The sequence below is a fragment of the Bubalus bubalis genome, chromosome 2 (genome assembly GCF_019923935.1).
Source record: "Bubalus bubalis isolate 160015118507 breed Murrah chromosome 2, NDDB_SH_1, whole genome shotgun sequence".
Lineage (NCBI taxonomy): Eukaryota > Metazoa > Chordata > Mammalia > Artiodactyla > Bovidae > Bubalus > Bubalus bubalis.
This window is the reverse complement of record NC_059158.1, coordinates 172,190,128-172,216,174: the sequence shown is the minus strand read 5'-3', so window position 1 is coordinate 172,216,174 and position 26,047 is coordinate 172,190,128. Positions and strand designations below refer to the sequence as shown.

Genomic DNA, 26,047 nt, shown 5'->3' with positions numbered 1-26,047 from the left:
AGCCGGCTGGCTGGCTCTCCTCCAGTTTACAGCTTGACCTGGGGCGGGGCACCTCTTGGGGACCTGGCTTCCTTTTCTCTTAGGCGGGAGTGTTCATACCCCCTTTCCTTCCTATAAGGAAGACTGAGGTCCAACAAAACACTGTATCTGGGCACCCAGGATATCATTCTTGCCCTGAGTGGGGTGGTGGGAGGGAAAGGAGCCCCCTACCCCCGCCCCAATCTCTCTGCGCGGTGTGACAGCAGAGAAGCACAGCCCTCGCCCATCACCATCTTTACTCCAGAGGCTGAGGCAGGAGTCGGGCCTGCACACACCACAGGCCGACACTCCAGGCTGCGATGGAGGCAGTGAGCGCACACCTGCCCCGCAAGTGGCTGACTCCAACACGCACGCTGCAGCTGCAGGCTTGCCCTGTGAGCTCACTGCTGGCACCTTTCTCTGGCTCATTTGCCTCCAACTCCCCCCCAGACCTCTCCTCGCCACCCCCCTCCCCACCACCTTTGGTTTCCAGCTCCCCTTTCTCCTCAACAAGGGCTTCACCAGGAACAAGAAAGGCATTCTTCATTCTAACCAAGCAGTGTCAGTGGGAGGTCTGCAGGCTACGCACCCCACCCCCCCCCCACCCCGCTGTTACATCGCTCCTTAGCCCGAGGAACTGGCATCGGGTCTGAGGTGCAGACACAGAGTGTCATTTCCAAAGTCCTGGAAATGCTTAGAAGGGTTTGTGTTCGTCTGAAGTTGTTAGGGCTGCTGGGAAATATTCCATCTGCTTATTTAGGTGAGGGATGAGGACGAGTCCCGAGCAGAGGAAGAAGTTAACTAAAAGCGCAAGGGGTGAGCAGTGGCTGTCACCAGAAGCCCCGATCAGACACAGGGCCCCATCTTGGCCCTCTGGTTCTGTGTTCCCAGGGGTGACTGGGCAGGGCAGGGGTCCCCAGGCAGGCTGGCCCCTGAGGATGGCACTGTGGGCTACACTCTGCCCACCTGGCCTCCTTTCCCCACCCCTCTCCTTCACAGGAACAGGGCACAATGAGCTCTGGAATGTGCTAGAACTAGAGTGAAATCCAGGCTCTGCTCTTGACCACAGTGTGGCCCAGGGCAGGTTAACCTCTCTCTTAGCCTTGTTTTATTTAATCTGCTAAAACTGTGAAAATAATATAACCTCGTTGACTTTAAAAAAAATCTGTAAAGGTATAAAAATTAAGATCTGTCTTGGATGCTTTGGGGTCACAGCCCCTAGCCCAGGGCAGGTGTGCTGTGGGCGTTCAGGAGGTGGTCGCCTCTACCATAGTCAGGCTGCATGGATCAGAAACTCTAGAGGTCATGAGTGAAGTGCAGCCTTGCAATTCAGCTCAGCTTCTGCAAGTATGCTTGGCATATTTAATGCTCTTTATAATGATTACTATGACCCCCCATCAGGCAAAAAATGGTATGGAGTGATGTAACTAACTATAATTACTCTATATTTACAGAGTCAAGTGAAGTTTTTGCAGCCTGTTTCTTCTATGTGTTAGTTCTTCAGAATTCATAAACTATCCAAGGAGACAGTTTTCCCTGACGTCAGACATAATGTAATCCTCATGATAATCCCACACACAAAAAAAAAAAAAAAAAGAAAGAAAGAAAAGACAAAGGCTGGAAAGAGATTTGACTTCTCAGGAGCCAGGTTCCTTCTTTAAAAGGATTCAATTAGGTCCCCCAATCCCTTCGTCAAGCAGTATGTGCCAGGTCCTAGGCTAGGCACTAGGGGTGCTGAAATGAACCAATCAAGGCCTTGACCTTAAAAGGACTCAGCCCAGGAGGAGGCAGCAGACAAGCCAACCAGCACCTGGAGTGCACTGAATGCCAGAGCAGAGCCAGGCAGGAGGGGCACAGGACCACTCAGATGGCACTTGTGATTCAGCCTTGCATGATGGCTGTCAGGGGTTGGAATGGCTTCCCTGAAGAAGTGACGCTTCGCTGAGGGTGGAAGGAGAAGTAGAAGTTACCCAGATGGGTGTAAGGGGTGGTGGGAAAGAGCTGTGTTCTAGAAGCAGGGCGTGGCCCCATCACCCAGAGACACCATGGACATGGCAGGCTTGAGGTGTCAGGCAGGGCTGGAAGATGGGTTTGCTGGAGTGAGTAGGCATCCCATCACAGAGCTGATGGTACCCAGTCCCTCCCACTAGCCCCTGAGGATCACATGAGTGTTCATTCAGCTCTCTAGCCTCAATGACTAGTTCTGTACTGGTGTCCCGCAGAAACTCTCTGTATGCTTGTTGAATGGGTCACATTTTACAAAGTTTATTTTGACTTACGGTTTCTGACAAGACTGAACTGAGGTAGACCTCTTTCCCAACACAAACACATGCAAAAGATGGACGAGATACTCCAAAAGAATCATCTAAGTGTATGACTGGAGGAGAAGGGGATGACAGAGGATGAGATGGTTGGATGGCATCACTGACTCGATGGACATGAGTTTGAACAAGCTCTGGGAGTTGGTGATGGACAGGGAGGCCTGGCGTGCTGCAGTCCATGGGATCTCAAAGAGTTGGACATGACTGAGTGACCGAACTGACTGAAGTGTACGACTGAGCATGAAAGAAAGAAGGGGAAATGGCCAGTTGCTTGAAATGAAGAGGAAACTAAGTCAAAGCGGTAATCATTACCAGAGCAAAGGGGAGCTGGGAGTATGATACCCTGATACAGTTACAGGAGTGAAGGTTTTAATGCCCACAGGAAGGAGACCATCTGGCTGGAAGCTGGAACTGAGAGGCCCGCGGAAAGCCAGGACCCAGGAAGAGCTGCTGGTCTTCGAACAGGGATCAGGAAGCCCTCTTGAGCAGCCCAGAGGAACATCTGTAGGTGAAGCAGAGGGGAGGTGCTCCTTTCTGGGGTGGGGATCCCAAGCAAGCCTGGACTGCCTGTGGGTGTGGAGGCTGCATGCACACCACCCAACTTCTGGGAATCCTAAACCAAGAGGTTAATGTCAAACTGGCAAGACCTATGGAACTCTCGGGGTCCTGGCAGAATAAACGCCAAAGCAGCAAAGGTCACACGCACAACCCAGGAACATATGGAACTCTCGCAGAGAACACAGCCCCACTTAAGATCATCTGAAAAAACAGAACCAACCATGTGAGGAAATGAACCACCCTAAAGCCAAATCCTCAGAGACCACGTTTGGGAGAACAGGTACTCTTAGAAGCAGAAATAAGAGAACAATCAGAAAGGGGTTATAAAATAAGTATAATCAAAATAACTAGAAGAGATGAAAGGAATAGAAATAGTGAAAAACTAGGACACGCAAAAAGAACAGGAAAAAAAAAATAGGCTGATTTTTAAAAAGCTCCAAATATAACACCTAAAAATTAAAAATAAAAAACTAAACACTCAAATCAGAAAGGAGTATCAAAAAGCAGACTATAAACAGCTATCAGGAGAGTAGTGGACTTTCCAGGTGGTGCTAGTGGTAAAGAACCTGCCTGCCAATGCAGGTGACGTAACAGACGTGGGTTCAATCCCTGGGTCAGGACGATCCCGTGGGGAAGGAAACAGCAACCCACTCCAGTATTCTTGCCTGGGAAATCCCATGGACAGAGGAACCTGACAGGCTGCAGTCCATAGGGTTGCAAAAGTGTTGGAAATGACTTAGCGACTAAGCAACAACCACTTTGAAGTCATGGGCCAGGCTTGATTTATCTTTGTTTCTGTAGCGCCTCACACACACACACATACTGCCTGGAGTAGGGGCTTACTAAATGTTGAACTGAGTTCTCATCAATCACTTGTTCACCCTTTGAGGCCTGTTCCTTGCTCTAGGAAGAGATCTCCAAAACCCAGTTTGAGGAACATGACTGAATCAGCTCTGGCTCAACTGGATTTCATACTAAAGGCAGGTGAAGTTTCTGTAACAGAGAAAAAGAAGGTGGTCTGCAGGTGTATGGGCTGTGAAGGGCGGTGGGGAGACAGAGGCCTCACACCCCTTAGATGCAGATTTGAACAGCCTCAGGAGGCTGGCAGAATGATTGGAGGAGAAGGCTTTACTAATCTAACCTGAGGCACAAAAGGGCAGCTTCTTTCCCCTAATGATCTCAGAGCTTTAAGAATGTTTATCTGGGGACTTCCCTGGTGGTCCAGTGGCTAAGACTTCATGCTCCCAATGCAAGTTCAATCCCTGGTCAGGGAACTAGATGCCACATGCCACCACTGAAGATCCCACATGCCGCAACTAAGACCTGGTGTGGCCAGATAAAACGAATATTGAAAAGGAAAACTTAAAAAAAAAAAAGAATATTTACCTGAGAACTGTGCCCTCCAGAGTTGAAGCCCTACTGGATATTGGACAAGTCTGAGGGTCTGTTTTCCCTGGAGCCTGGACGCCAAAAGGAACTTCTTCATGGAGAAGGAGAATGGCATGACGTGGAATCATGGATTGGGGCTACTAAGATGTTCTAGGAAAGGACGTGGATACAAGAGTCCAGGGAGCAGAAAAGCAGAGTGCCTATTTTCAAAGCTATTCCATCTGATGGGAAAGACCACTGGGGAGAACGTGAGAGCCTCAGTACTTACTCAGATAGCATTACTCAGTGCTTACGGATTGCATTTGGCAGTGATAAATACTAAAATGACTGCAAATTATATTGCAGGGAATACCCAGATAAAAGTAGGAGTTTTAATAATTAATTGTACCCAACTAATATTCAGCTGGGGCTTCCCTGGTGGCTTAGCAGTAAAGAATCTGCCTGCAATGCATGAGACCTGAATTTGATCCTTGGGTCGGTAAGATCCCTTAGAGGAGGGAATGGCTACCCACTCCACTGTTCTTGCCTGGGAAATTCCACAGACAGAGAAGCCTGGTAGGCTACAGTCCATGGGGTCACAAAAAGAGTCGGACGAGACTGATGGACTAAAACAACAACAACAATATTCACTAATTTCTTTTATACATAGAACCTTATTTCTCTGCTGCTGTTGCCTTCATTTTTTTGGCTGAGACAAAATGAGTCCCTTAGGGGCTGGGCTGAAATCTCACTTCCTAAACACCACTGTTGAGATTCAGGCAGTCGAGGAATTGTCTCTGAAAGTGAACAGAGAAACACAGACAGGGCAGAGCCAGGGGAGAGAGGAGAATGTCTCAGCCAAGCTCAGGGGGTTCTCCACACTTGACTTCAAGGTCACAGCGGGGAGAGGAGTCTAGTCTGCCTTCGGACAGAGTGCTCACAGCTGAGGCCTGCAAGAGGCATGTGCACCAGCCTCTGCCCCAGTCAGAACTCTGCAAGCTGCAGCCGTAGCTCACGGAGGCAGCCCTGCTGGCACTGGGAAAACAGAAGGGAAGTCACGAGATGATTTTTCTGTTTGGGAAGAAGAGGCCATCAACACTTACTGCAGGCATTCTATGCGCTAGGCGGGCTACAATGTCACCCCACTGAACCCCCAAGACAACCATATCAGAAAAGTATCATTAATCCCATTGCTCTTAAGAGAGAACAAAAACTTGAGGCTCAGGGAAGCTAGAAAACTTGTCTACAGGTTGAGAATGAACCCCAAGTCTGCCTCTAAGAAGAGGAGCAAGAGAAAACCGCAGAGGGGGCCACTGAGGCATCTATCACACTTCCTGAGATCATGGCTCCTACCCAGTTTCCTACACAAAGGCTTTCTTTTACAGGTCTTCAGTCAAAGCTTATCAATACTCACAACTCCTACATTCTCTCCTACATAGCTTTGTCTGATAACACACTAGTTATCAGAATTGGGGATTAGGCCAAGAAACAAAGCTGGCTCTTCTCTCTGATCAGCTTCAATGACAATGTAAGTTGTTGTCACCAGACCTCTGAACTGTTCAGACACGGACTTCAAGCTACTGCCCTTCTCCCACTGAACAGAAACTCTGCCAACCTTATTTCTGAAGAGCAGAGAGTCAGGCCATGAACCTGACACCATTGTGTTTCTGGGGCCACAATCTGTTATGTGAATGGCTGCCTTCTCACACGATGGCCTAGAAATCTGCAACTGTTTTCCAGAAACAGAGCCATCCAAGAAGAGTGATGGTGTTAAAGGATGCTTGGTCAACTTTCCTGAATGACTGATTTGGTGGGAATTGCAGGTACAAGATAGCTTAGGATAGCATTCGCCTAAGGATAAATTACAAAGACGAGTAACACTTTGAAAGTAATCTGAATGGAGATTTGGTCTTGAAGGCACTCAGTAACCCATCTGCCACCAATAACAGAGCAAGAGTTCTTGAGGAAGATGCAAGTTTTCTTCTAGAAGGTTCCATTGGCATGTGCCTATTTGACCCAAAACTAACCGGTTTGGGTTCTTGTCATCACTGAGTAGCACCTTGGGACATCAGTTGTCTTTCATCTATTTTCTTCCCAGAGTTAATGTGATAATGTTGACTCTGCCTCACTCAGCTGTGGCAAGTGACCTTAAACAAGTTACTTACATTCCCTAGACCTCAGTTTCTGCAAATACAATAGCAATAGAAGAAAATTCTTCAGGTTATCATGATAATTAATTATCGTAACACTTAATTACAGTACTATCCCTCGACTAGTCCGTTTAGTCAAAGCTATGGTTTTTCCAGTAGTCATGTATGGATGTGAGAGTTGGACTGTGAAGAAGGCTGAGTGCCGAAGAATTGATGCTTTTGAACTGTGGTGTTGGATAAGACTCTTGAGAGTCCCTTGGACTGCAAAGAGATCCAACCAGTCCATCCTAAAGGAGATCAGTCCTGGGTGTTCATTGGAAGGACTGATATTGAAGCTGAAACTCCACTACTTTGGCCACCTGATGCAAAGAGCCCCTGACTCATTGGAAAAGACCCTGGTGCTGGGAAAGATTGAGGGCAGGAGGAGAAGGGGATGACAGAGGATGAGATGGTTGGATGGCATCACCGACTCAATGGTCATGAGTTTGAGTAAACTCTGGGAGTTGGTGATGGACAGGGAAGCCTGGCGTGCTGCAGTCCATGGGGTCGCAAAGAGTCGGACACAACTGAGTGACGGTACTGAACTGACTGATCCCTCGTCCGTGATACACACAGTAGGTGCTCAATGGTAGCTGCCTTCACCATTCATCACACTCATTGTCTTCTTCAGGGCACACCCTTCACCTCACTCATCACCACTTTCACTGTCCCACAGACAAACACACGCAGTCAAGGAGGCAGTCTGTGACGAAGAAAAGAAGTGTATAAAACTATGCCAGGAGCCATCTTTGAACAAGGTCACAAACTTAAACCTCTGTAGGTACCCACGAATGACCCATCTCTAAAATTCCCAAGGTAAGGAGGAGGGACACATTGGGAGATTGGGATTGACATATCCACACTACTATATATAAAATAGACAAGAAAGTACTATATAGCACAGGGAGCTCTGCTCATTACTCCGTCATGACCTATATGGGAAAAGAATCTAAAAAATGAGTGGATGTATGTATATGGAAAACTGATTCACTTTGTTGGACAGCAGAAACTAACACAACATTGTAAATCAACTATATTCCATTAAAAATTATTTAAAAAAATTGAAAACAAATTCACAAGGCAGGCGGACTATCACAACAAACTCCTATAAACAGTATAGTCAGACTGAACTACAACAAAAGGCACACAGTGAACCCAGTAAGCAAGCACATGATTAGAGATGAAGTAGGGGTGGGGGGTCAAGAAGAGCTGGAGCCTGGAAAGGAAGGTTCACTTTGGAATATATTGGGTTGGCTAAAAACTTCGTTTGGGTTTTCCTGTAAGCCCTGCACTAATCTTTTGGCCAACCTAATACTTCTAATACATTACATCTGTTCTGACACAAGTATTTTCACACCCTATACAGAAGGACAAAAGAGATTTTACAGGAAAAATACTTTTGTGCCAGCTCTTTTCTAGTACAGTCACAAAAAGTGTGACTGCCTCCCCAAGAATCTCTTAGTCAGGGAGGCCGCGTACACGGAAGCCCAGGGCTGCTACCTCCACAGGACAGGGTCAGGCGACACACTTTCCCACAGAGTGGCTTACTTGTTGCTGTCTCGGTACTCGTAGACATGACATCCTTGAGGCAACCCAGTCTCGTGGTCCAGAGTGAAAGCCAGCTTTAGCTGCATAAGGAGAGAAGAGAAAAACGAGTACGTTTTAGGCAGCGTGCTCTGTTCATTCTGACAGCTGAAATGAAAAACAACAAGAAAACAAGCAAAATCACTTTCCCTCAAGAGGACGTGCTGTGGAGAACCTGGCCTGCCCGCCCTGGCAAGAGCCCGCACCTTACAGGGACACGGGTGTCAAGGAGAACTGTCACCAGGACTCAAGTTCTCCATTCGGCGAGCAACCAACTTTTATTAAGGCCCCTACTTGGTGATAGACCCTGAGTGAGCTGATGGGGAAAGAGCAGAGAAGAGTAGCAGAGAGGATCCTATGGTTTAGTAGGAGACAGACATCCATCACATAATCATGCTGATAAATGGAAAAAACATTTATATATATATATAATATATATATATGAAACTTTAAATAGGTTCTCTGAAGAAGGAAAAAAAAAACCTCCTTTGTTTCTACAGGGGTAAATAATCTGACCTAGACTGAGAAAGTGCAAAGACAGGGTTACCTAGACAGTGGGAAGGATGGAGGGGAGAGAAGAGGGCCCTCCTTGGCAGAGCCCTGGGTGCAAGTCTTGCAGGAGCTGAAGGATGGATTGGGGGTGGGGGGCACATATTGGGCAATGATGCTGGAGAGGAAGGCCAGGGCAGGGTACGCAGGGCCTTCTCAGCCATGTTGGAATTTCTGACCTTTACCTTACTAGCAAAGGGAAGCCTCTGACATGTTTTAAGAAAGGGGTAGATAACACAACCAAAGTTATGTTTTAGCAGGATCTCTTTGTCTATTACAGAAAAGACCTTTGTCTATTAGAGAAAAGACTGCAGCGGGGAGAGCAGAAGTAGGAGACCCTGTGGCAGGCGACTGAGCAGTGCAGGTGAGCAGTGATGGGGCTGGGACCAGACAGCAGGTGGGCGAGATGGAGAGAAACGGACAATGTGAGATCTCGAGTAAAGGTTCAGGAACAGAATGGCAGAATATGCTGATGGATTCAGTGCTGGAGAATGTGAGGACAGAAAACAGGAAGTCGAGGATGGTTCGGGTTTTTGATGTAAACAACCAGGCAGGTGGTGGTTCCACTGCTGAGCTGAGGACTGAAAGCGGGGACGGGCAGACAGTCCAACGTCTGCTTTTGGCCATGTTGACTTGGAGGCGCTCCTTAGCTTTTTCCTGATTAGGGAAGATCAGGAACAAGGATTCTGGTGATGATGTCTTGGTTTCTTTCCGGATTCTGAGAGGAGTGCTCAGGTGTGGCTGAGAAGCCGGAGCTTTGTGAGATGTGTCTGTGCTGCTGGGGCCCGGATGGCTAGGGCAGCTCTAACATTTCCAAATGCAGAGCTAGTTATCAGATTTACAAATTTCCTGGGTTTAAACATCACTAGGGAGGGAATTCCCTAGAGGTCCAGTGGTTAGGACTTGGTGATTTTACTGTGATGGTCTGGGATTCAATCTAAGATCCTGCAAGCCACACAGTGTGGCCAAAATAGTTCAATTAAATTTTAAAAAATCACCAGGGAACTTTTTAACTAAAATTAACTGCACATTAGGAGGATACATTATTATACCTTTTTTTTCTTTTTTTACTGAAAGCTGCTGACACAACTACTGATGTGCATCATTAGGTTCTGGATGCCTTTCCTCTTCCTTAGAGGGACATGAGCTTGTAGGAATGGCCTGTCCTCTCACTGACCCAGATGAAAATAAAAAAGCAGAAACAAGCCCTGCTTCACCAGCATAGAGCCAGGAACTTCAAGTCAAAGGCATGTTTTCCCCACAGAGCACCGCTTGGATCTTCCCAGCCCTCGTTCAGTAAAACAGAAAACAATTATTTACAAATATCTGTTAATTACAACCCCTTTGTTTTTCTTTACTTTCCTTTTTGTAGCTAAATTCAGGTCTCTATACATTTAGTCCATTTCAAAGTCTCTACTTCTTAGAAATTTTCAAAGCCTTCGATTTAGTGATTCAAGTTACACATTTATGGCCTGGAAAAGTATCATAAATGTAGAGGAAAGAGTTTTCTTTTTTAAAAAACTATTTATTTCAGTATTATTTATTGGAAAGACTCCGAAAAACCAGAAATAGCAGAATAGTTAAATAAACCATACTAGAGTCAGGTGCAGAATAGCATACAGCTGTTAAATGGTTTATAAAGAATTTTTATTAACCTGGGAAAATATTTGGGTTAGATGAAAAGAAGCAAGATGCACATTTGATCAGTTCAGTTCAGTTCAGTTGCTCAGTTGTATCCGACTCTTTGTGACCCCATGAATTGCCATACGCCAGGTCTCCCTGTCTATCACTAACTCCCGGAGTTCACTCAAACTCACATCCATCGAGTCGGTGATGCCATCCAGCCATCTCATCCTCTCTCGTCCCCTTCTCCTACTGCCCCCAATCCCTCCCAGCATAAGGGTCTTTTCCAATGAGTCAACTCTTTGCATGAGGTGGCCAAAGTACTGGAGTTTCAGCTTCAACATCAGTCCTTCCAAAGAACACCCAGGACTGATCTCCTTTAGAATGGACTAGTTGGATCTCCTTGCAGTCCAAGGGACTCCCAAGAGTCTTCTCCAACACCACAGTTCAAAAGCATTAATTGTTCGGTGCTCAGCTTTCTTCACAGTCCAACTCTCACATCCATACATGACCACTGGAAAAACCATAGCCTTGACTAGACAGACCTTTGTTGGCAAAGTACTGTCTCTGCTTTTCAATATGCTATCTAGGTTGGTCATAACTTTCCTTCCAAGGAGTAAGCGTCTTTTAATTTCATGGCTGCAATCACCATCTGCAGTGATTCTGGAGCCCAAAAAAATAAAGTCTGACACTGTTTCCCCATCTATTTCCCATGAAGTGGTGGGACCGGATGCCATGACCTTCGTTTTCTGAATGTTGAGCTTTAACTCAACTTTTTCACTCTCCTGTTTCATCAAGAGGCTTTTTAGTTCCTCTTCATTTTCTGCCATAAGGGTGGTGTCATCTGCATATCTGAGGTTATTGATATTTCTCCCGGCAATCTTGGTTCCAGCTTGTGCTTCTTCCAGCCCAGCGTTTCTCATGATGTACTCTGCAGTAAGTTAAATAAGCAGGATGACAATATACAGCCTTGACGTACACCTTTTCCTATTGGGAACCAGTCTGTTGTTCCATGTCCAGTTCTAACTGTTGCCTCCTGACCTGAATATAGGTTTCTCAAGAGGCAGGGCAGGTGGTCTGGTATTCCCATCTCTTTCAGAATTTTCCACAGTTTATTGTGATCCACACAGTCAAAGGCTTTGGCATAGTCAATAAAGCGGAAGTAGATGTTTTTCTGGAACTCTCTTGCTTTTTCGATGATTCAGCAGATGTTGGCAATTTGATCTCTGGTTCCTGTGCCTTTTCTAAAACCAGCTTGAACATCTGGAAGTTCATGGTTCATGTATTGTTGAAGCCTGGCTTGGAGAATTTCGAGCATTACTTTCCTAGCGTGTGAGATGAGTGCAATTGTGCAGTAGTTTGAGCATTCTTTGGCATTGCCTTTCTTTGGGATTGGAATGAAAACTGACCTTTTCTAGTCCTGTGGCCACTGCTGAGTTTTTCAAATTTGCTGGCATATTGACCGCAGCATTTTCATAGCATCATCTTTCAGGATTTGAAATAGCTCAACTGGAATTCCATCACCTCCACTAGCTTTGTTTGCAGTGATGCTTCCTAAGGCCCACTTGACTTTGCATTCCAGGATGTCTGGCTCTAGGTGAGTGATCACACCATCGTGATTATCTGGGTCGTGAAGATCTTTTCTGTATAGTTCTTCTGTGTATTCTTGCCACCTCTTCTTAATGTCTTCTGCTTCTGTTAGGTCCATACCATTTCTGTTCTTTACTGAGCCTATCTTTGCATGAAATATTCCCTTGGTATCTCTAATATTCTTGAAGAGATCTGTAGTCTTTCCCATTCTGTTGTTTTGCTCTATTTCTTTGCATTGATCGCTGAGGAAGGCTTTCTTATCTCTCTTTGCTATTCTTTGGAACTCTGCATTCAGATGCTTATATCTTTCCTATTTTCCTTTGCTTTTTGCTTCTCTTCTTTTCACAGCTATTTGTAAGGCCTCCTTAGACAGCCACTTTGCTTTTTTGCATTTCTTTTTCTTGGGGATGGTCTTGATCCCTGTCTCCTGTACAATGTCACGAACCTCCGTCCATAGTTCATCAGGCACTCTATCTATCAGATCTAGGCCCTTAAATCTATTTCTGACTTCCACTGTATAATCATAAGGGATTTTTTAGGTCATACCTGAATGGTCTAGTGGTTTTCCCCACTTTCTTCAATTTAAGTCTGAATTTGGCAATAAGGAGTTCATGATCTGAGCCAGTCAGCTCCCAGTCTTGTTTTTGCTGACTGTATAGAGCTTCTCCATCTTTGGCTGCAAAGAATATAATCATATTTGATCACATACCCCAAAAAAAGTACATTAAAAAAAAAAAAAACCACAGATGGCATAGAAGACTGGAAGGAACAATGTCAAAATGGCAACAGCAATTGTTGTTGTCATTGTTCAGTTGCTCATTCATGTCCAACTCTTTGCAGCCCCCAGGACTGCAGCATGCCAGGCTTCCCTGTCCTTCATCATTGCCAGGAGCTTGCTCAAACTCATGTCCACTGAGTTGGTGATGCCCTCCAATCATCTTGAACTCTGTCATCCCTTTCTCTCCCTACCTTCTATCTTTCCTAACATCAGAATCTTTTCCAATAAGTTGGCTCTTCTCATCAGGTAGCCAAAGTATCAGAGCTTCAGCTTCAGCATCAGTCCATCCAATGAATATTCGGGGTTGATTTCCTTTAGGATCGACTGGTTTGATCTCTTTGCTGTCCAAGAGACTCGGAAGACTGCAACAGTGATGGCCTGACTTTCTTTGCATTTTGCAAAGTCTTTATGAGAGAAACATGATGAGCTAAAATCGGTTGTCCTTAGTCACAGAGGAAAATTGGAAAACTTAATTCTTAATCCAAGTCTATGACCCAACCACTAATGCTGAAGAAGCTGAAGCTGAACGGTTCTATGATGACCAACAAAATCTTCTAGAACTAACACCAAAAAAAGATGTCCTTTTTATTATAGAGGACTGGAATGCAAAAGTAGGAAGTCAAGAGATACCTGGAGTAACAGGCAAGTTTGGCCTTGGAGTGCAAAATGAAGCAGGGCAAAGGTTAATAGAGTTTTCCCAAGAGAATGCATTGGTCATAGCAAACACCTTCTTCCAACAACACAAGCGACGACTCTACACATGGACATCACCAGATGGCCAATACAGAAAACAGAGTGATTATATTCTTTGCAGCTGAAGATGGAGAAGCTCTATACAGTCAGCAAAAACAAGACTGGGAGCTGACTGTAGCATAGATCATGAACTCCTTATTGCAAAATTCAGACTTAAAGAAAGTAGGGAAAACCACCAGACCACTCAGTTCAGTTCAGTTCAGTTCAGTCACTCAGTTGTGTCTGACTCTTTGCAACTCCATGAACTGCAGCACGCCAGGCCTCCTTGTCCATCACCAACTCCCAGAGCCTACCCAAACTCATGTCCATTGAGTCAGTGATGCCATCCAACCATTTCATCCTCTGTTGTTCCCTTTTCCTCCTGCCTTCAATTTTTCCCATCATCAGGGTCTTTTCCAGTGAGCCAGCTCTTTGCATCAGGTGGGCAAGGTATTGGAGTTTCAGCTTCAACATCAAACCTTCCAATGAACACCCAGGTCTGATCTCCTTGCTCTCCAAGGGATTCTCAAGAGTCTTTTCCAACACCACAGTTCAAAAGCCTCAATTCTTTGGTGCTCAGCTTTCTTTATAGTCCAACTCTCAGATCTACATATGACTACTGGATATGAAATCCCATCACTACGAACAAAGCTAGTGGAGGTGATGGAATTCCAGTTGAGCTATTCCAAATCCTGAAAGATGATGCTGTGAAAGTGCTGCACTCAATATGCCAGCAAATTTGGAAAACTCAGCAGTGGCCACAGGACTGGAAAAGGTCAGTTTTCATTCCAATCCCAAAGAAAGGCAATGCTAAAGAATGCTCAAACTACTGCACAATTGCACTCATCTCACATGCTAGGAAAGTAATGCTCAAAATTCTCCAAGCCAGGCTTCAGCAATATGTGAACCGTGAACTTTCTGATGTTCAAGCTGGTTTTAGAAAAGTCAGAGAAACCAGAGATCAAATTGCCAACATCCGCTGGATCATGGAAAAAGCAAGAGAGTTCCAGAAAAACATCTGTTTCTGCTTTATTGACTATGCCAAAGCCTTTGACTGTGTGGATCACAATAAACTGTGGAAAATTCTGAAAGAGATGGGAATACCAGAACACCTGCCCTGCCTCTTGAGAAATTTGTATGCAGGTCAGGAAGCAACAGTTAGAACTGGACATGGAACAACAGACTGGTTCCAAATAGGAAAAGGAGTTCGTCAAGGCTGTATAATGTCACCCTGCTTATTTAACTTATCTGCAGAGTACATCATGAGAAACGCTGGGCTGGAAGAAGCACAAGCTGGAATCATGACTGCTGAGAGAAAGCTCAATAACCTCAGATATGCAGATTACACCACCATTACGGCAGGAAGTGAAGAAGAACTAAAGAGTCTCTTGATGAAAGGGAAAGAGGAGAGTGAAAAAGTTGGCTTAAAGCTCAACATTCAGAAAACAAAGATCATGGCATCTGTTCCCTTCATTTCATGGCAAATAGATGGGGAAACAGTGGAAACAGTGTCAGACTTTGTTTTTTTGGGCTCCAAAATCACTGCAGATGGTGACTGCAGCCATGAAATAAAAAGATGCTTACTCCTTGGAAGAAAGTTATGACCAACCTAGACAGCATATTAAAAAGCAGAGACATTACTTTGCCAATAAAGGTCTGTCTAGTCAAGGCTATGGTTTTTCCAGTGGTCATGTATGCATGTGAGAGTTGGACTATAAAGAAAGCTGAGCACCGAACAATTAATGCTTTTGAACTGTGGTGTTGGAGAAGACTCTTGGGAGTCCCTTGGACTGCAAGGAGATCCAACCAGCCCATTAAAGGAAATCAGTCCTGAATGTTCATTGAAAGGACTGATGTTGAAGCTGAAACTCCAATACTTTGGCCACCTGATGCGAAGAGCTGACGCATTGGAAAAGACCCTGATGCTGGGAAAGATTGAAGGCAGGACGAGAAAGGGATGACAGAGGATGAAATGGATGGCATCACCGACTCAATGGACATGAATTATGAGTAAACTCTGGGAGTTGGTGATGGACAGGGAAGCCTGGTGTGCTGCAGTCCATGGCGTCACAGAGTTGGACACGACTGAACTGAACTGAACTGGATGAGGGAGTGTGAGGGACTGGGGGCTGTGGTCAGAGAGTAGGTTGTATATGATCTTGGAGACGGAACAGTCAATCACAAGATCGAAAGAAAGGTCAAGAAATGGAGAGTCTGGGGTTGAGGGGGTGGGGGGTGGGGTCCTCCATGAGAGGTTGGATATCAATTCTGGATGGTGAAACACTGTTTCCCATATAAACCAATTCACAAGGCGTGTCCTGCAGGTGTTCAGGTTGTGTGGGTGTGTGTAGGCACCTACTGTGTGAACAGTTCTACATGAATGCATCAGTCCAACTGGTTCCTCTATACATGAATGAATCAGTCCAACTGGTCCCTCTGCAGATGTAAGAGCATGTCCAGCAGTCACTTTCTCCTTCCTCACGAGACTCTAGCTTCATTCAGCTACATCCTCCTGCCCCAGGCCAGCGGATTCAGAGGGAATCAGATCCAGTCTCCAGGGCTGGGCCTGGCGGTTTTAAGGTGACCTTACACACCTTCCAGTAACTGATCAGGAACCTAAGCCAGTCAGTGCATGGCATTTCCTGGCCCTAGGAATGGGTTCAGGAATGGACATGTGACCACTGGAGGCCAATGTTTGCTGGGTGCTTCCGAGCACGAGGGCCAGAACTGTTGCAACTCGCTTGCTACCAGCCTGAGGAGGAAGCCAGCTCAGGAAGGAAGCAGACTCAAAAGACCTGAGAAGAGCAGAGCCAGGGCCTCGACAAGAGCTGAGCCTGCTCCCTGCCAGCCTCCCGGGCCTCGGCTGCTTTGTAACCGCTCATTATTTCTCTTGAGGACACCGACACACTCCACTTCCTTGGCTCCACTTGCTCTAATCCACTCTCCATAACACAGCTGAGTCATCCTTCTAAACACAAGCCTAATGACACGGCCCTCTGTAAGGACCTTTGATGGCTTCTCCTGCTGTCTATACGTCGAAGTATAGAAATGAATGAAGCACAGTCCAGTCCTTCTGCAGGTTGGTTGCCACATAGTCGAACGTGGACTGTGACTGAGGGTCGAGTGAGGTGGCAAGTGCTGAGGTGGGTGTGCCCACCAGGGAGGGCCTCAGGGGAGACGACGAAGTCTTGGAGGAGAAGCTCGAGTCGGCCCGATGGGAAGAGTGCCCTGGCCTCTTCCTGCCAGAAGGCTCCACGCTCTTCTTCCACACCGCACTGCTCACTGCAAGCCTGGACAGTGCCAGGCATGTCAGACCTCCAGGCCCTTCTGTGTGCTTCTGGAGGAGTCCTTCTGGTCTGTCCCAGCAAGATCTCAAGCATCCTTTGAGATTCTCTCTGTAAGAGTGGATCTTCCAGTTCCCTCCTCCGGGGACTGGAGGCATGGCTGCTCTTCCCCAGGGTATCCAAGGGATCAGGAGTGGGAGCTTCACCAGGTACCCTGGGCACTCGGTGCCCTAGCTCTGTCCACAGCAGGTGCCCAAAGCCTGGTGTTGAGCTGAACTGCAGAGCAGAGGTTCAGAGCATCTTGTTTACCTGTCAACCACAAACTGCTCCGGTCATTTCATTTACAGACACAGAATCACACCCCCTGTAGGCTCCTGATGTCACGCCACTTTATGGAGTTTGTAAGTCCTCACTTCTGTAAAGAGAGCCTCTGTGCCCGTCTGCCTGCCTTCGGTCACTGTACCTCCAGACTGCCAGCAGCGGCTCAAGTCCTTCCGGTGCCTAGGGGCTCCCATCTCACAGCGCCTCTGAAGAGGTGCTCAGTCCATCGCTCCACAATACTTACGGAAGACGCCTCACGAGCTGAGCGTGGTGAAGAAACAGGCAGGCCTAGAGGCCACTCTCTGTGCCAGTGCTGGCTCTAATCAGGGCCCATCCACCAAGTGGCTCGGCTTGGGCCGCCGGCCTGCCAGGACGACAGCTGCTCCGAGACGTCATGAGGTCGGCCTTCCCTTTCCAAAAGCAGTGCCATGTCAAGCAGAGCCTGCCATGAGTCAACCTTCTCCCTGGGAGGACAGTTTCCAACTGCACAACGTTCCTGTACTGCGTACAGAGGGAAGGCAGCAAAGGAACCACGAGGCAGTGACAAGGCTGCTCTGTCGACTTCCACCAGCAGAGGAGGGAGGCTTTAAATGGGTCTGCTTAGAGGTAAGGTTTTCTTCTGGACAAAGGACGAGCCAGTCTCTGTAGCAGGAAGAGAAGAGCCTGTGGCACCCAGGGGCTCAGGCTGGACCCAAGAGGAGGGCAGAGACTCCTGTTGGGACCCCTTCTGACCTTGCCCGCCTGCTTCAGGGTGGGTCCTGGGGAAACCAGCACTGTGGGTGATCTGAAGGAGCTGGGGTGAGTGGAAGAGGCTGGAGGCCTCCCCCACAGACTGTGGGAATGTGGGGTGCAGGCCCTGTTGGAGTTGTTGGGCCTGCAAAGGTCCTCCTTCAGCCCCCTCGGGTCTTGGCAAACGAGATGACAGGGCCATCTTCCCAGCTGGTGCAATAGGTGAGCATTAAGACTGACTGACTCTGGACTGAGGCAGGCTTCCTCAGGGCTCTCAGACACCACTTGAGGAAGGGCCTTCGGGTGAATCTCAGGGGAAGAACGAATGCCCCAGGCCAAGCAGCAGAGGGGTCCATGGAGTCATTTAATGTAACCATGAAAGGAAAGAGACCTTTCTTTGTACATCAGGCCAGGGAAGTCAACGGGCTGGATTACATTCATGAGAATAACTGGAAGAGAGGAATGGGACTGGACAACAAAGACGGCTGAGGGTGGCTTGTGAGATGTTCCCCCGGGCTGATGAGCAAATTGGTCTTTAGTCCGCTCAGGTGCACAGCTGGCATTCCCAAACAGCCACACTCCTGGGGAACAGACACACAGGCCATATGGTACTAAACTCCAAATGGCTAAGTAATATCTCAGAGACTCCAGTGCTTTTGAAAATGCTGGCCTGATCTAAGAAGGGTAAGAGATGCATTAAGAAGTTTAGGAATGGCCTGTCTTGTCCAGAACCAAGGTGGCTTCTGATGGGCACCCAGCTCTCTTTCTGGCCATGGTCTGGACGGCACCTGCAGGCCATGCAGAAGAGAGCGGTTTCCCTCTCCACAGGCTGCTCGGTGACTGAATAAGGGTGACCCCCATGACCCCACTCTGAGTTCCTCTCACAGGGGTGTAACAAGAGAGGTAGCTGGTGAAAGCAGAGTGCTGGATCTGGGGCCAGGACTGCTCTGGTTCAAACCAACATGGGTTCTGCAGGAGGCCTGTGAGCTTGCTTCAATCTGCTAGCTATTAGGACCAAGGTTCAAACGCAGGTCAGGGACCAGGCTGGGACACCTCCAGCCTCTCCATGGCCGACTTTTCCCTCACAGTCCAAGGGTCCTGCAGGGTGTCCAACTCTTCCTGAAGCCCAAAGTGGCAAATCCCATCACAGTTCAAACACCTCAGGTATGCTATTTATGGCACACTTAGAATAGAAAAGCTACTTCTACCTGAGCCTCGGTTTTGCAAACTGAGAAAATCTTATTAGAAGGAAATCTTCACGTTCTCTCTGAGGTGATCGTTAGTTTTTCTTCTTTAGTTTTCATTGTTTGGTTTGGATTTCCTCAGCATTATTTCCTTTTTTTCCATCTCCTCTCTGCTTTCTTTTATAAGACAAAGATGCTGTGGACTTGGCTTTCACTTGGTTCACAGTGATTCTATGGCAATGTATTAAGTTTCTTTCTCCTAAGTCCACTGAAGTCTTTTTGGACTTGGAGAGAGCTTTTTAAGAAAGAACTTGCTCATTCAGCAGGATTTTCCTCCCCACCCCAAGCTCTGGTTCTGACCTGGAAAAAATAAGAGTGAGAAAGAGCAAGAGAATCCTGCAGTCCTGACGCTCAACGGCACAAACCACAAAAAAGAAGCTTGCTCCAGTAACGTAATCATGGAGGTTTCTGGCACCTTGGTCTTTCAAGAAAAATACATTCATCTGCTGGCACAGCGACCCATCAAACTAAATCCTGTTCAGCATGGAGTTCCCGATTCATTAGTGTTGGAAAGTCTATAGCGAGGCTGGCCGATCCCACTGGATGACGCCTCCCCACAGCGGCGTCTATAAACCCCACAGCTGTGTTTTCACTTAAGGCCACTTCTCCTGACTCCATCGCACCTTGTTCCAGAGGCTCATTCTATCCTCATTAAGGTTCAAAATGACAGGTCAAGTCACACAGAGTGAAGTCAGAAAGAGAAAAATAAATATTGTATATTAACGTGTGTATGTGCAATTTGGAAAAAGGGTATGTGAGTGAAAGCTGCTCAGTCGTGTCCAACTCTTTGCAACCCCATGGACTACAGCCCACCAGGCTCCTCTGTCCATGGAAGTCTCCAAGAAATAATACTCAGATGGGTAGCCATCCCCTTTTCCAAGGGATCTGACCTAGGGATTGAACCTGGGTCTCCTGCAATTCTTTACCATCTGAACCACCAGGGAAGCCCAAAGGGTATAGATGATCTTATTTGCAAAGCAGAAATGGAGACAAAGATGTAGAGAATAATCATATGAACACCAAGGCGGGAAGGGGTGGTGGGATGAATTGGGAGATTGGAATTGACATATATACACCACGCGTGTGTGCTCAGTCAGTTGTGTCCAACTCTTTGTGACCCCCTGGACTGTACCCCGCCAGGCTCCTTTTCCATGGGATTCTCCAGGCAAGAATACTGGAGTGAGTATTCTTGCCTGGAGAATTTACTGGTTCCCCATTTCCTTCTCCAGGGGATCTTCCCAACCCAGGGGTTGGGAAGAAGTCATCCAGTGGGATGCGTCTCTTGGGTCTCCTGCATTGGTAGGTGAACTCTTTACCAGGCCACATATACACACTCCTGTGTATAAAATAGATAACTAATGAGAACCTACTGCACAGCACAGGGAACTCTACCCAGTGCTCTGTGTTGACCTAAATGGGAAGGAAATCCAAAACAGAGGGGATATATGTAAACATATACCCAACTCACTTTTGCTGTACGGCAGCAACTGACACAATATTGTAAAGCACTTATACTCCAATAAATATTCACTTAAGAGAATGACAAGTCAAAGATTCTCCAAAGCTGAGGTATTTTTACTTGCTCAGAAAAGCCGCCTGTCTCCACAGCTATGGTCAACCCATGGGGAGTAAGTAAGTGTTAGTCGCTCAGTCGTGCCCAACTCTTTGCAACCCCATGGACTGCAGCCCACCAGGCTCCTCTGTCCATGAGATTTTCCAGGCAAGGATACTGGAGTGGGGTGCCATTTCCTTCTCCAGGGGATCTTCCCGACCCAGGGATCGAATCCAGGTCTACTGCACTGCAGGCTGATTCTTTACCGACTGAGCTACAAGGGAAGCCCATGGGGAAGGGTGCTCTTATTTGGGAGTCACAGAGGCCCGACTGGTTGTTTCACGCTGGGTTTGCCTCAGTCAGCAAGCCAGCCCTGTCCGCCATGCGAGGGTTACCTCATGGCTCACCAGCATGGCGAGGCCACTGGAGCTCTGCCAGCCATGACCCCATGGCACCTCTGCCTTTCTCACTGGATAAGACCAGCACAGAAGTGCTCACTGCCTTCCCCAGCACCTGGGCTGGCACAAAAGGCACTCCTCTGCCCCAGCCTTCCTGACCAGGCCCTTGCCTGGTCACTGGGCCTCCTCTTAGGCTCCTCAAATCCCTGAGAAATATGACAACAGGGAATACAAAGCGTAGGGAGCAAGTCTACAGCTGTCACACGCAGTCAGGTGGGGATGGTGTCACGAAGGTGCTCGACACCCCCACAGCAGGAGCTGGTATGAGGGTCTTCATGGCCAAAGGGGGTGACTTGTGTTGGGACATGACCAGATCAGAACCATCTCTGCTCAGCTCTAGGGCTCAAGCCAACCACTCTTTGGGATGGGAGCTGCCTGAAGCTGCTTCCACAGAGGAGTGCCCCTGTGGACGGTGGCGGGCTGCATGTGGCCCCTCCATGTGCATGGAGCTGGCTGTGCATTTTGGAGAGACTGTCTGGGTCCCTTGGCATTTAGAATATGTCATCAGTTCTGTGGCCTAGCCATTTGCTTTCTAAAGCCTGTGGCTGACCCCAAACTGTGGAGAAAATCCCCTCAGCAGAGCCCCCACTTTGGCATCCTTGCTACCTAGTTTCTACCTCTGCATTTTCAATACTGAAACCAGGAAATATGATCATAGGAATTCCTGATCACAGGAATTATGCTCACTCTTCTAGATGTCCTATTACTTCTGCCTCCTAAGCAGCCTAAGTGACAGGCTACCTGCTCACTCAGGGAAGTGGACCCAACTTTGCGCCTGAGTAAAGTTAGGCTGCAGAGAAGTGACATCTGCAGACGACATGAGCTTGCTCACTTATCTGCCTTCTTCAAGCTGTGTTTTATCCAACTTTCATCCGAGTGTTTTTGTGAATAACCTTATCACACCTCCTTTCTTCATTGGCCAAACATGTAAAATCTGTCCACTACAACACATAAGGCCCCGCTATCAAGCCTCATGTGAAGAACTGCCTGTAGTGCCAGGAAAAGGGTCCCTTGACTTTTAATGAGATTTGTTCTAAGAAATAACCTTATGAAATCTCTCTTCTCCGCAAAGCAGGAAGCTACCTCTGCATTTCTGATACTGAAACCATGAAACATGATGCCCGATCACAGGAACTACGCTCACTCTTCTAGATGTCCTATTACTCCTGCCTCCTCGCCTTGGTTCTGATTTTCCATTTTTATTTCTACTGTATTCATTTTACTGTGTTACAACAAACATCCCTTTGTTGTAAGTCTCCTCAAATCTGTTTTGGAAACAGTTAAGAGTACACGTAAATAAAATAAAAGCCAAACATACGTAAAAAGAGGAGATCCGGGCAAGTTTGAATACAACTTGACTGAACAAGGATCATGATGGTAGGCACTCAGTTTGTGGAAGAAAGAAAACGGGACACGAGCCTCAGAGCCAGTGATCAAGCTGGCTCTATTCTTGAAAAAACAGGAGAGAACAGAATGATCTTCCAGGGAATTGGCCTCAGTTTCCAGGGACTTGAGGAGTTGTAGTTATATAACCCCACGCTGGAAGCCAGCAGCCCTGGCCTTGCCTCTGTTCCTCCCCAGACTCCGGGCTGGTGTGGGGTTCTGAAGGCCTTAGCCTTCCCACCTGTAAAATGGGGCTGAGTTCCTTTACAGTCATCCCCATGGTTTGTTTTATGGATGAATGTGAGATACTTTCCAGGTTTACTGGAAGAAAGCCATGGTAATAAGTCCCTGCTAAATCTGTCAGAAGAGAAGCTCTGAAGATTTTAGGAGGCCCAGTGCTCACATCTTTAGATGTTTCATAAAGAGGCGGCAGAGAAGAGCCCCCTTGCATCCTGGTGTCTTATGTGGCCAAGAGCAGCTGTCAAAGTTCATGACTTGATTCCACACCACTGTGTTTCCTTCCACCCAGATGAGGCCAAGTGTCTGGACAACATATTCCAGGACAACATTCTAAGGTCCCTCCTGGTCTGAGGGCTGCCGATCTGCCCCCCTGTCCTGCTCCTGCCTTTACTACAGCGGTGGCTTAGCAGCGCCTCCTGCAAAACCATCACAGCTCACAGCCATCCGGTCACAAATTGGCTATTGATCGGACAACACTTACTCTATTGCTCACCACAGCCTGAAAGGGACACTGAGGTTAGAACCATACCTGGGGCTACAGGAGCTCTCTATTCTCATCCAAAATAATGATTAGTGTCTTAAACAGGCTTTTCTTTTTGAACAATATATCACTCAAATAGGTACCATTCTAACTATGGTAAAAATCAGAGAACAGATGAGCACTGTGATCTTTAAAGAAAATACAGAAAGTAGCTTATAGCTAGGATGATATACAAAGATCAAAAACATCTAAGGAAGTTAGGGGAGGATATTAGAAAGGGCTCAGATCCAGCAGAGCAAACTTTCTATTTGCCTTGCTAACTGAAAAATCAGCTTTGGTAATAGAGAATCTTTGGATAATCTCGCAGAGTTGAAAATCGTTTAAGAAACTAGACGTAATGTTCAATGTTAAAAAGAATAAGTTTCACAATAATCTTAAAGAAACAGTTTCATTGGGCAGAAATGTGTTTTCCCTCCAACGTTTGTGTAATCTCTCAAGGGGCTCTGGGCTGGAACTTGGGGGGCTGTCAGAGGCCCCCCACAGACTGCAGGGACCTTGGGGATCCTCTAGGATAACTGTCAAGAGCACTGGACAGGTTTTCTTTCCAGCACTCTTAAAAGGTCACCTTTAGCAGTGACCCTCCTGCCTGGGCACAGGCCTTATATTAGAAAGGAGTTCATTTCACCTGTGAGTGGGGGTCCCTCTAAACAACAAGCAACGCTGCAGAGAAGGAAAGGGTACAGACACTTCAGAAGCTGGTTTCGAATCCTGGCTTTACTTCCTATGAGCAACTCGACCCCAGGCAAGTTACCTTACCTCTCTGGACCTCAGTTTCCTCTTCTGTAAAATGGGGACAATAACGGTACCTACTTCACAGGGTTGTGTGGAAATCACATGAGAGAAAGCACGTTAGAACAGTACCTGGCTATGGCAAAATAAATGTTCCTGATGTAATAAGGCTTAGAGTTATTCCTCATAATGAGTTGAGATCAAATTTAGAGGACAGCACACTGGAACAAGTGACTGGGGGAGACTCAACAGTTCCAGATGTGATCCCTCTAATACCAGAGGCATTTCCACAGTAAGAGGGTTCAATTTCTTAACTGGGGTGGTATTTGGGAAGCCCCTTCTCTGTGTGCAGGACACGCAGCAGGGGGGTACTCTGCAAGAGGACACATGCTTCATGGCCTCCCTGTTGGCTTCAGGAGCCCTGCCAGCTCTTGCGGTGGCTGGGAGGCCATGCTGCTGCAGGTCGTCCGTCACAGGCAGCCCTGCTGGACCATGGCCCAGGTCTCCTGGGTTGCTCCCCACTGCAGCAGCAGGCAGGGAGGCCATGGTGCCCCAACTCGAGGCTCGCGCCTCAACAGAAAAGCTCCCAAGGCCCCGCCAGGTTGGCAGATGTGTCTCAAGGGGGAGCTGCCCGGCACCTCTGCACCAGCAACAACTTGTCTGTTAATCCCTGCCTGTGAAGGGAAGAGGCCGAGACGACCTGCTAGAGCACGGCGAGGCTGGCTTCTGACAGTCCGGATGTGGAAAACTGCTTCTATCGTGGTCGGATTCTTCCCATTTATTCTCAAGTTGAAACATGTCTCCAGCTGTATATTTGTTTAACTCTCACACCGTCCAACTAGATTGTCAGCTGCAACAGAGACAGCCCCATCAATTTCCGCTTTTGATCCCCACAAACCTTAAAAAAAAAAAAACTCCGAGGGGCTGTAGGGCCATGTCATTAGCAGCAGAAATAAGAGGTCCCAATATTCAACCAGACACAGCACCGAGCACGCCACATGTACAGGTTCTGCTACTGCCATTTCAGGCGAGGAAACCGAGGTGTAGAGAGGTTGAGTAGCTTGCCTACCCAGGGTTGGGTGCTGTATCAACCCACTTGGCAGAGCCAGAAAGGGACCCCAAACCCACCTAACTGCAGTCTGGGCAGTCCCGGGGGGCCACACCTGCTATTCCTTCATCTGTGAAGAGGGCACTAAGCCGGATGCTGGGGCTCCAACCAAGTACTTCTCTCTTCTAGATTCCAAGAGACAGAGGATAGTAACTGGGGTTCAGATCGTCAGTCTTGCGGGGCTCACTGGCAAAGGTCTGACCAAAGAACAACCGAAATTGAAGGCCAGTTGCCTTAGTGAGAAACTGTGCAGACCGCCCGCCCAGCTTCAGGTGGAGAAGCTGGACCACAGAAGGGAGATGCCTGGGTGGGCCTGCCAGAGGCCGGAGCCTGCTGGCAGACTGGGGGTGCCAGGTAAGCCCACTCAACTGAAGGCAAGGGAGAGAGAGCCACGTGGGCTGGCTCTGCTTCTCCAGTTCAATGCACTTGCCCTCTGATTGATACGGCTCAGTCGCACAGTTAGAAAGAAGAGCAAAACTGCAGCCAAGGGCTTCCGGGTCTGCAAAAGGCTAAAATGGAAAGTACCAGCCAGCTGGTCAAAACACTGAATAGCAGGAATGAAAAAAAAAGAGCAACAACAAAAACTAAGATTAATACAGGATCTATTAGTATTGTACTGAAGAAATGTGTTGGGGACCCAGAGAGCCAGTCTCCATTACGTAGACCATGGGCTGTCCCTCACGTCATCTGTAAAGTGAAGGCCTCAGAAGAGAGACTGTCCTGGGCGCCTCTAGCCATGAACTTTACAGTTCTTTGGGCAACTACTTGCTAAACATGCTCCCTGTTCTGCTCAGCACCAGGCTAGGCACCCCAGGAGGCACAAGGGAAAAGGACAGTTCAGGCTGGCAGAGATGACCGAGTCACGCTGACTCTAGCGCTGTTGGAGCTCGGAGCAGGCTGGTAGCATGGCTGCATGGGAGAGACAAGGCCTTGTGAGTCTGCCGGACACCCTGATTTGAGTGGGAGATTGCAGGGAATGGGAGGAAACAGGACTTCAGCGTCCATCACTGTGTCCCCAAGAGTCTTCGACAAAGTAGGCACTCAAAAAATAAATGTTGGAAGAGTAAGTGATCCACACTAGAGAAATAAGAGAGAATGTTCACTGTGAATATGTACAAGACTGGTCTGACTACGAAGCAGAGGGCACA

General features: G+C 47.5%; 1 protein-coding gene across 7 annotated transcripts in view; it reads right to left on the bottom strand.

Moving 5' to 3' along the window:
* The window catches only part of DIS3L2 (DIS3 like 3'-5' exoribonuclease 2), a 354,495-nt gene that overhangs the window by 34,139 nt on the left and 294,309 nt on the right, over positions 1-26,047 (bottom strand). For all 7 annotated transcript variants that reach the window (XM_045164627.1, XM_045164625.1, XM_045164622.1 and 4 more), the window contains one exon: positions 8,003-8,082. In XM_045164627.1, coding sequence (XP_045020562.1) covers positions 8,003-8,082 — 80 coding nt within the window. The remainder of the gene's footprint in view (positions 1-8,002; positions 8,083-26,047) is intronic.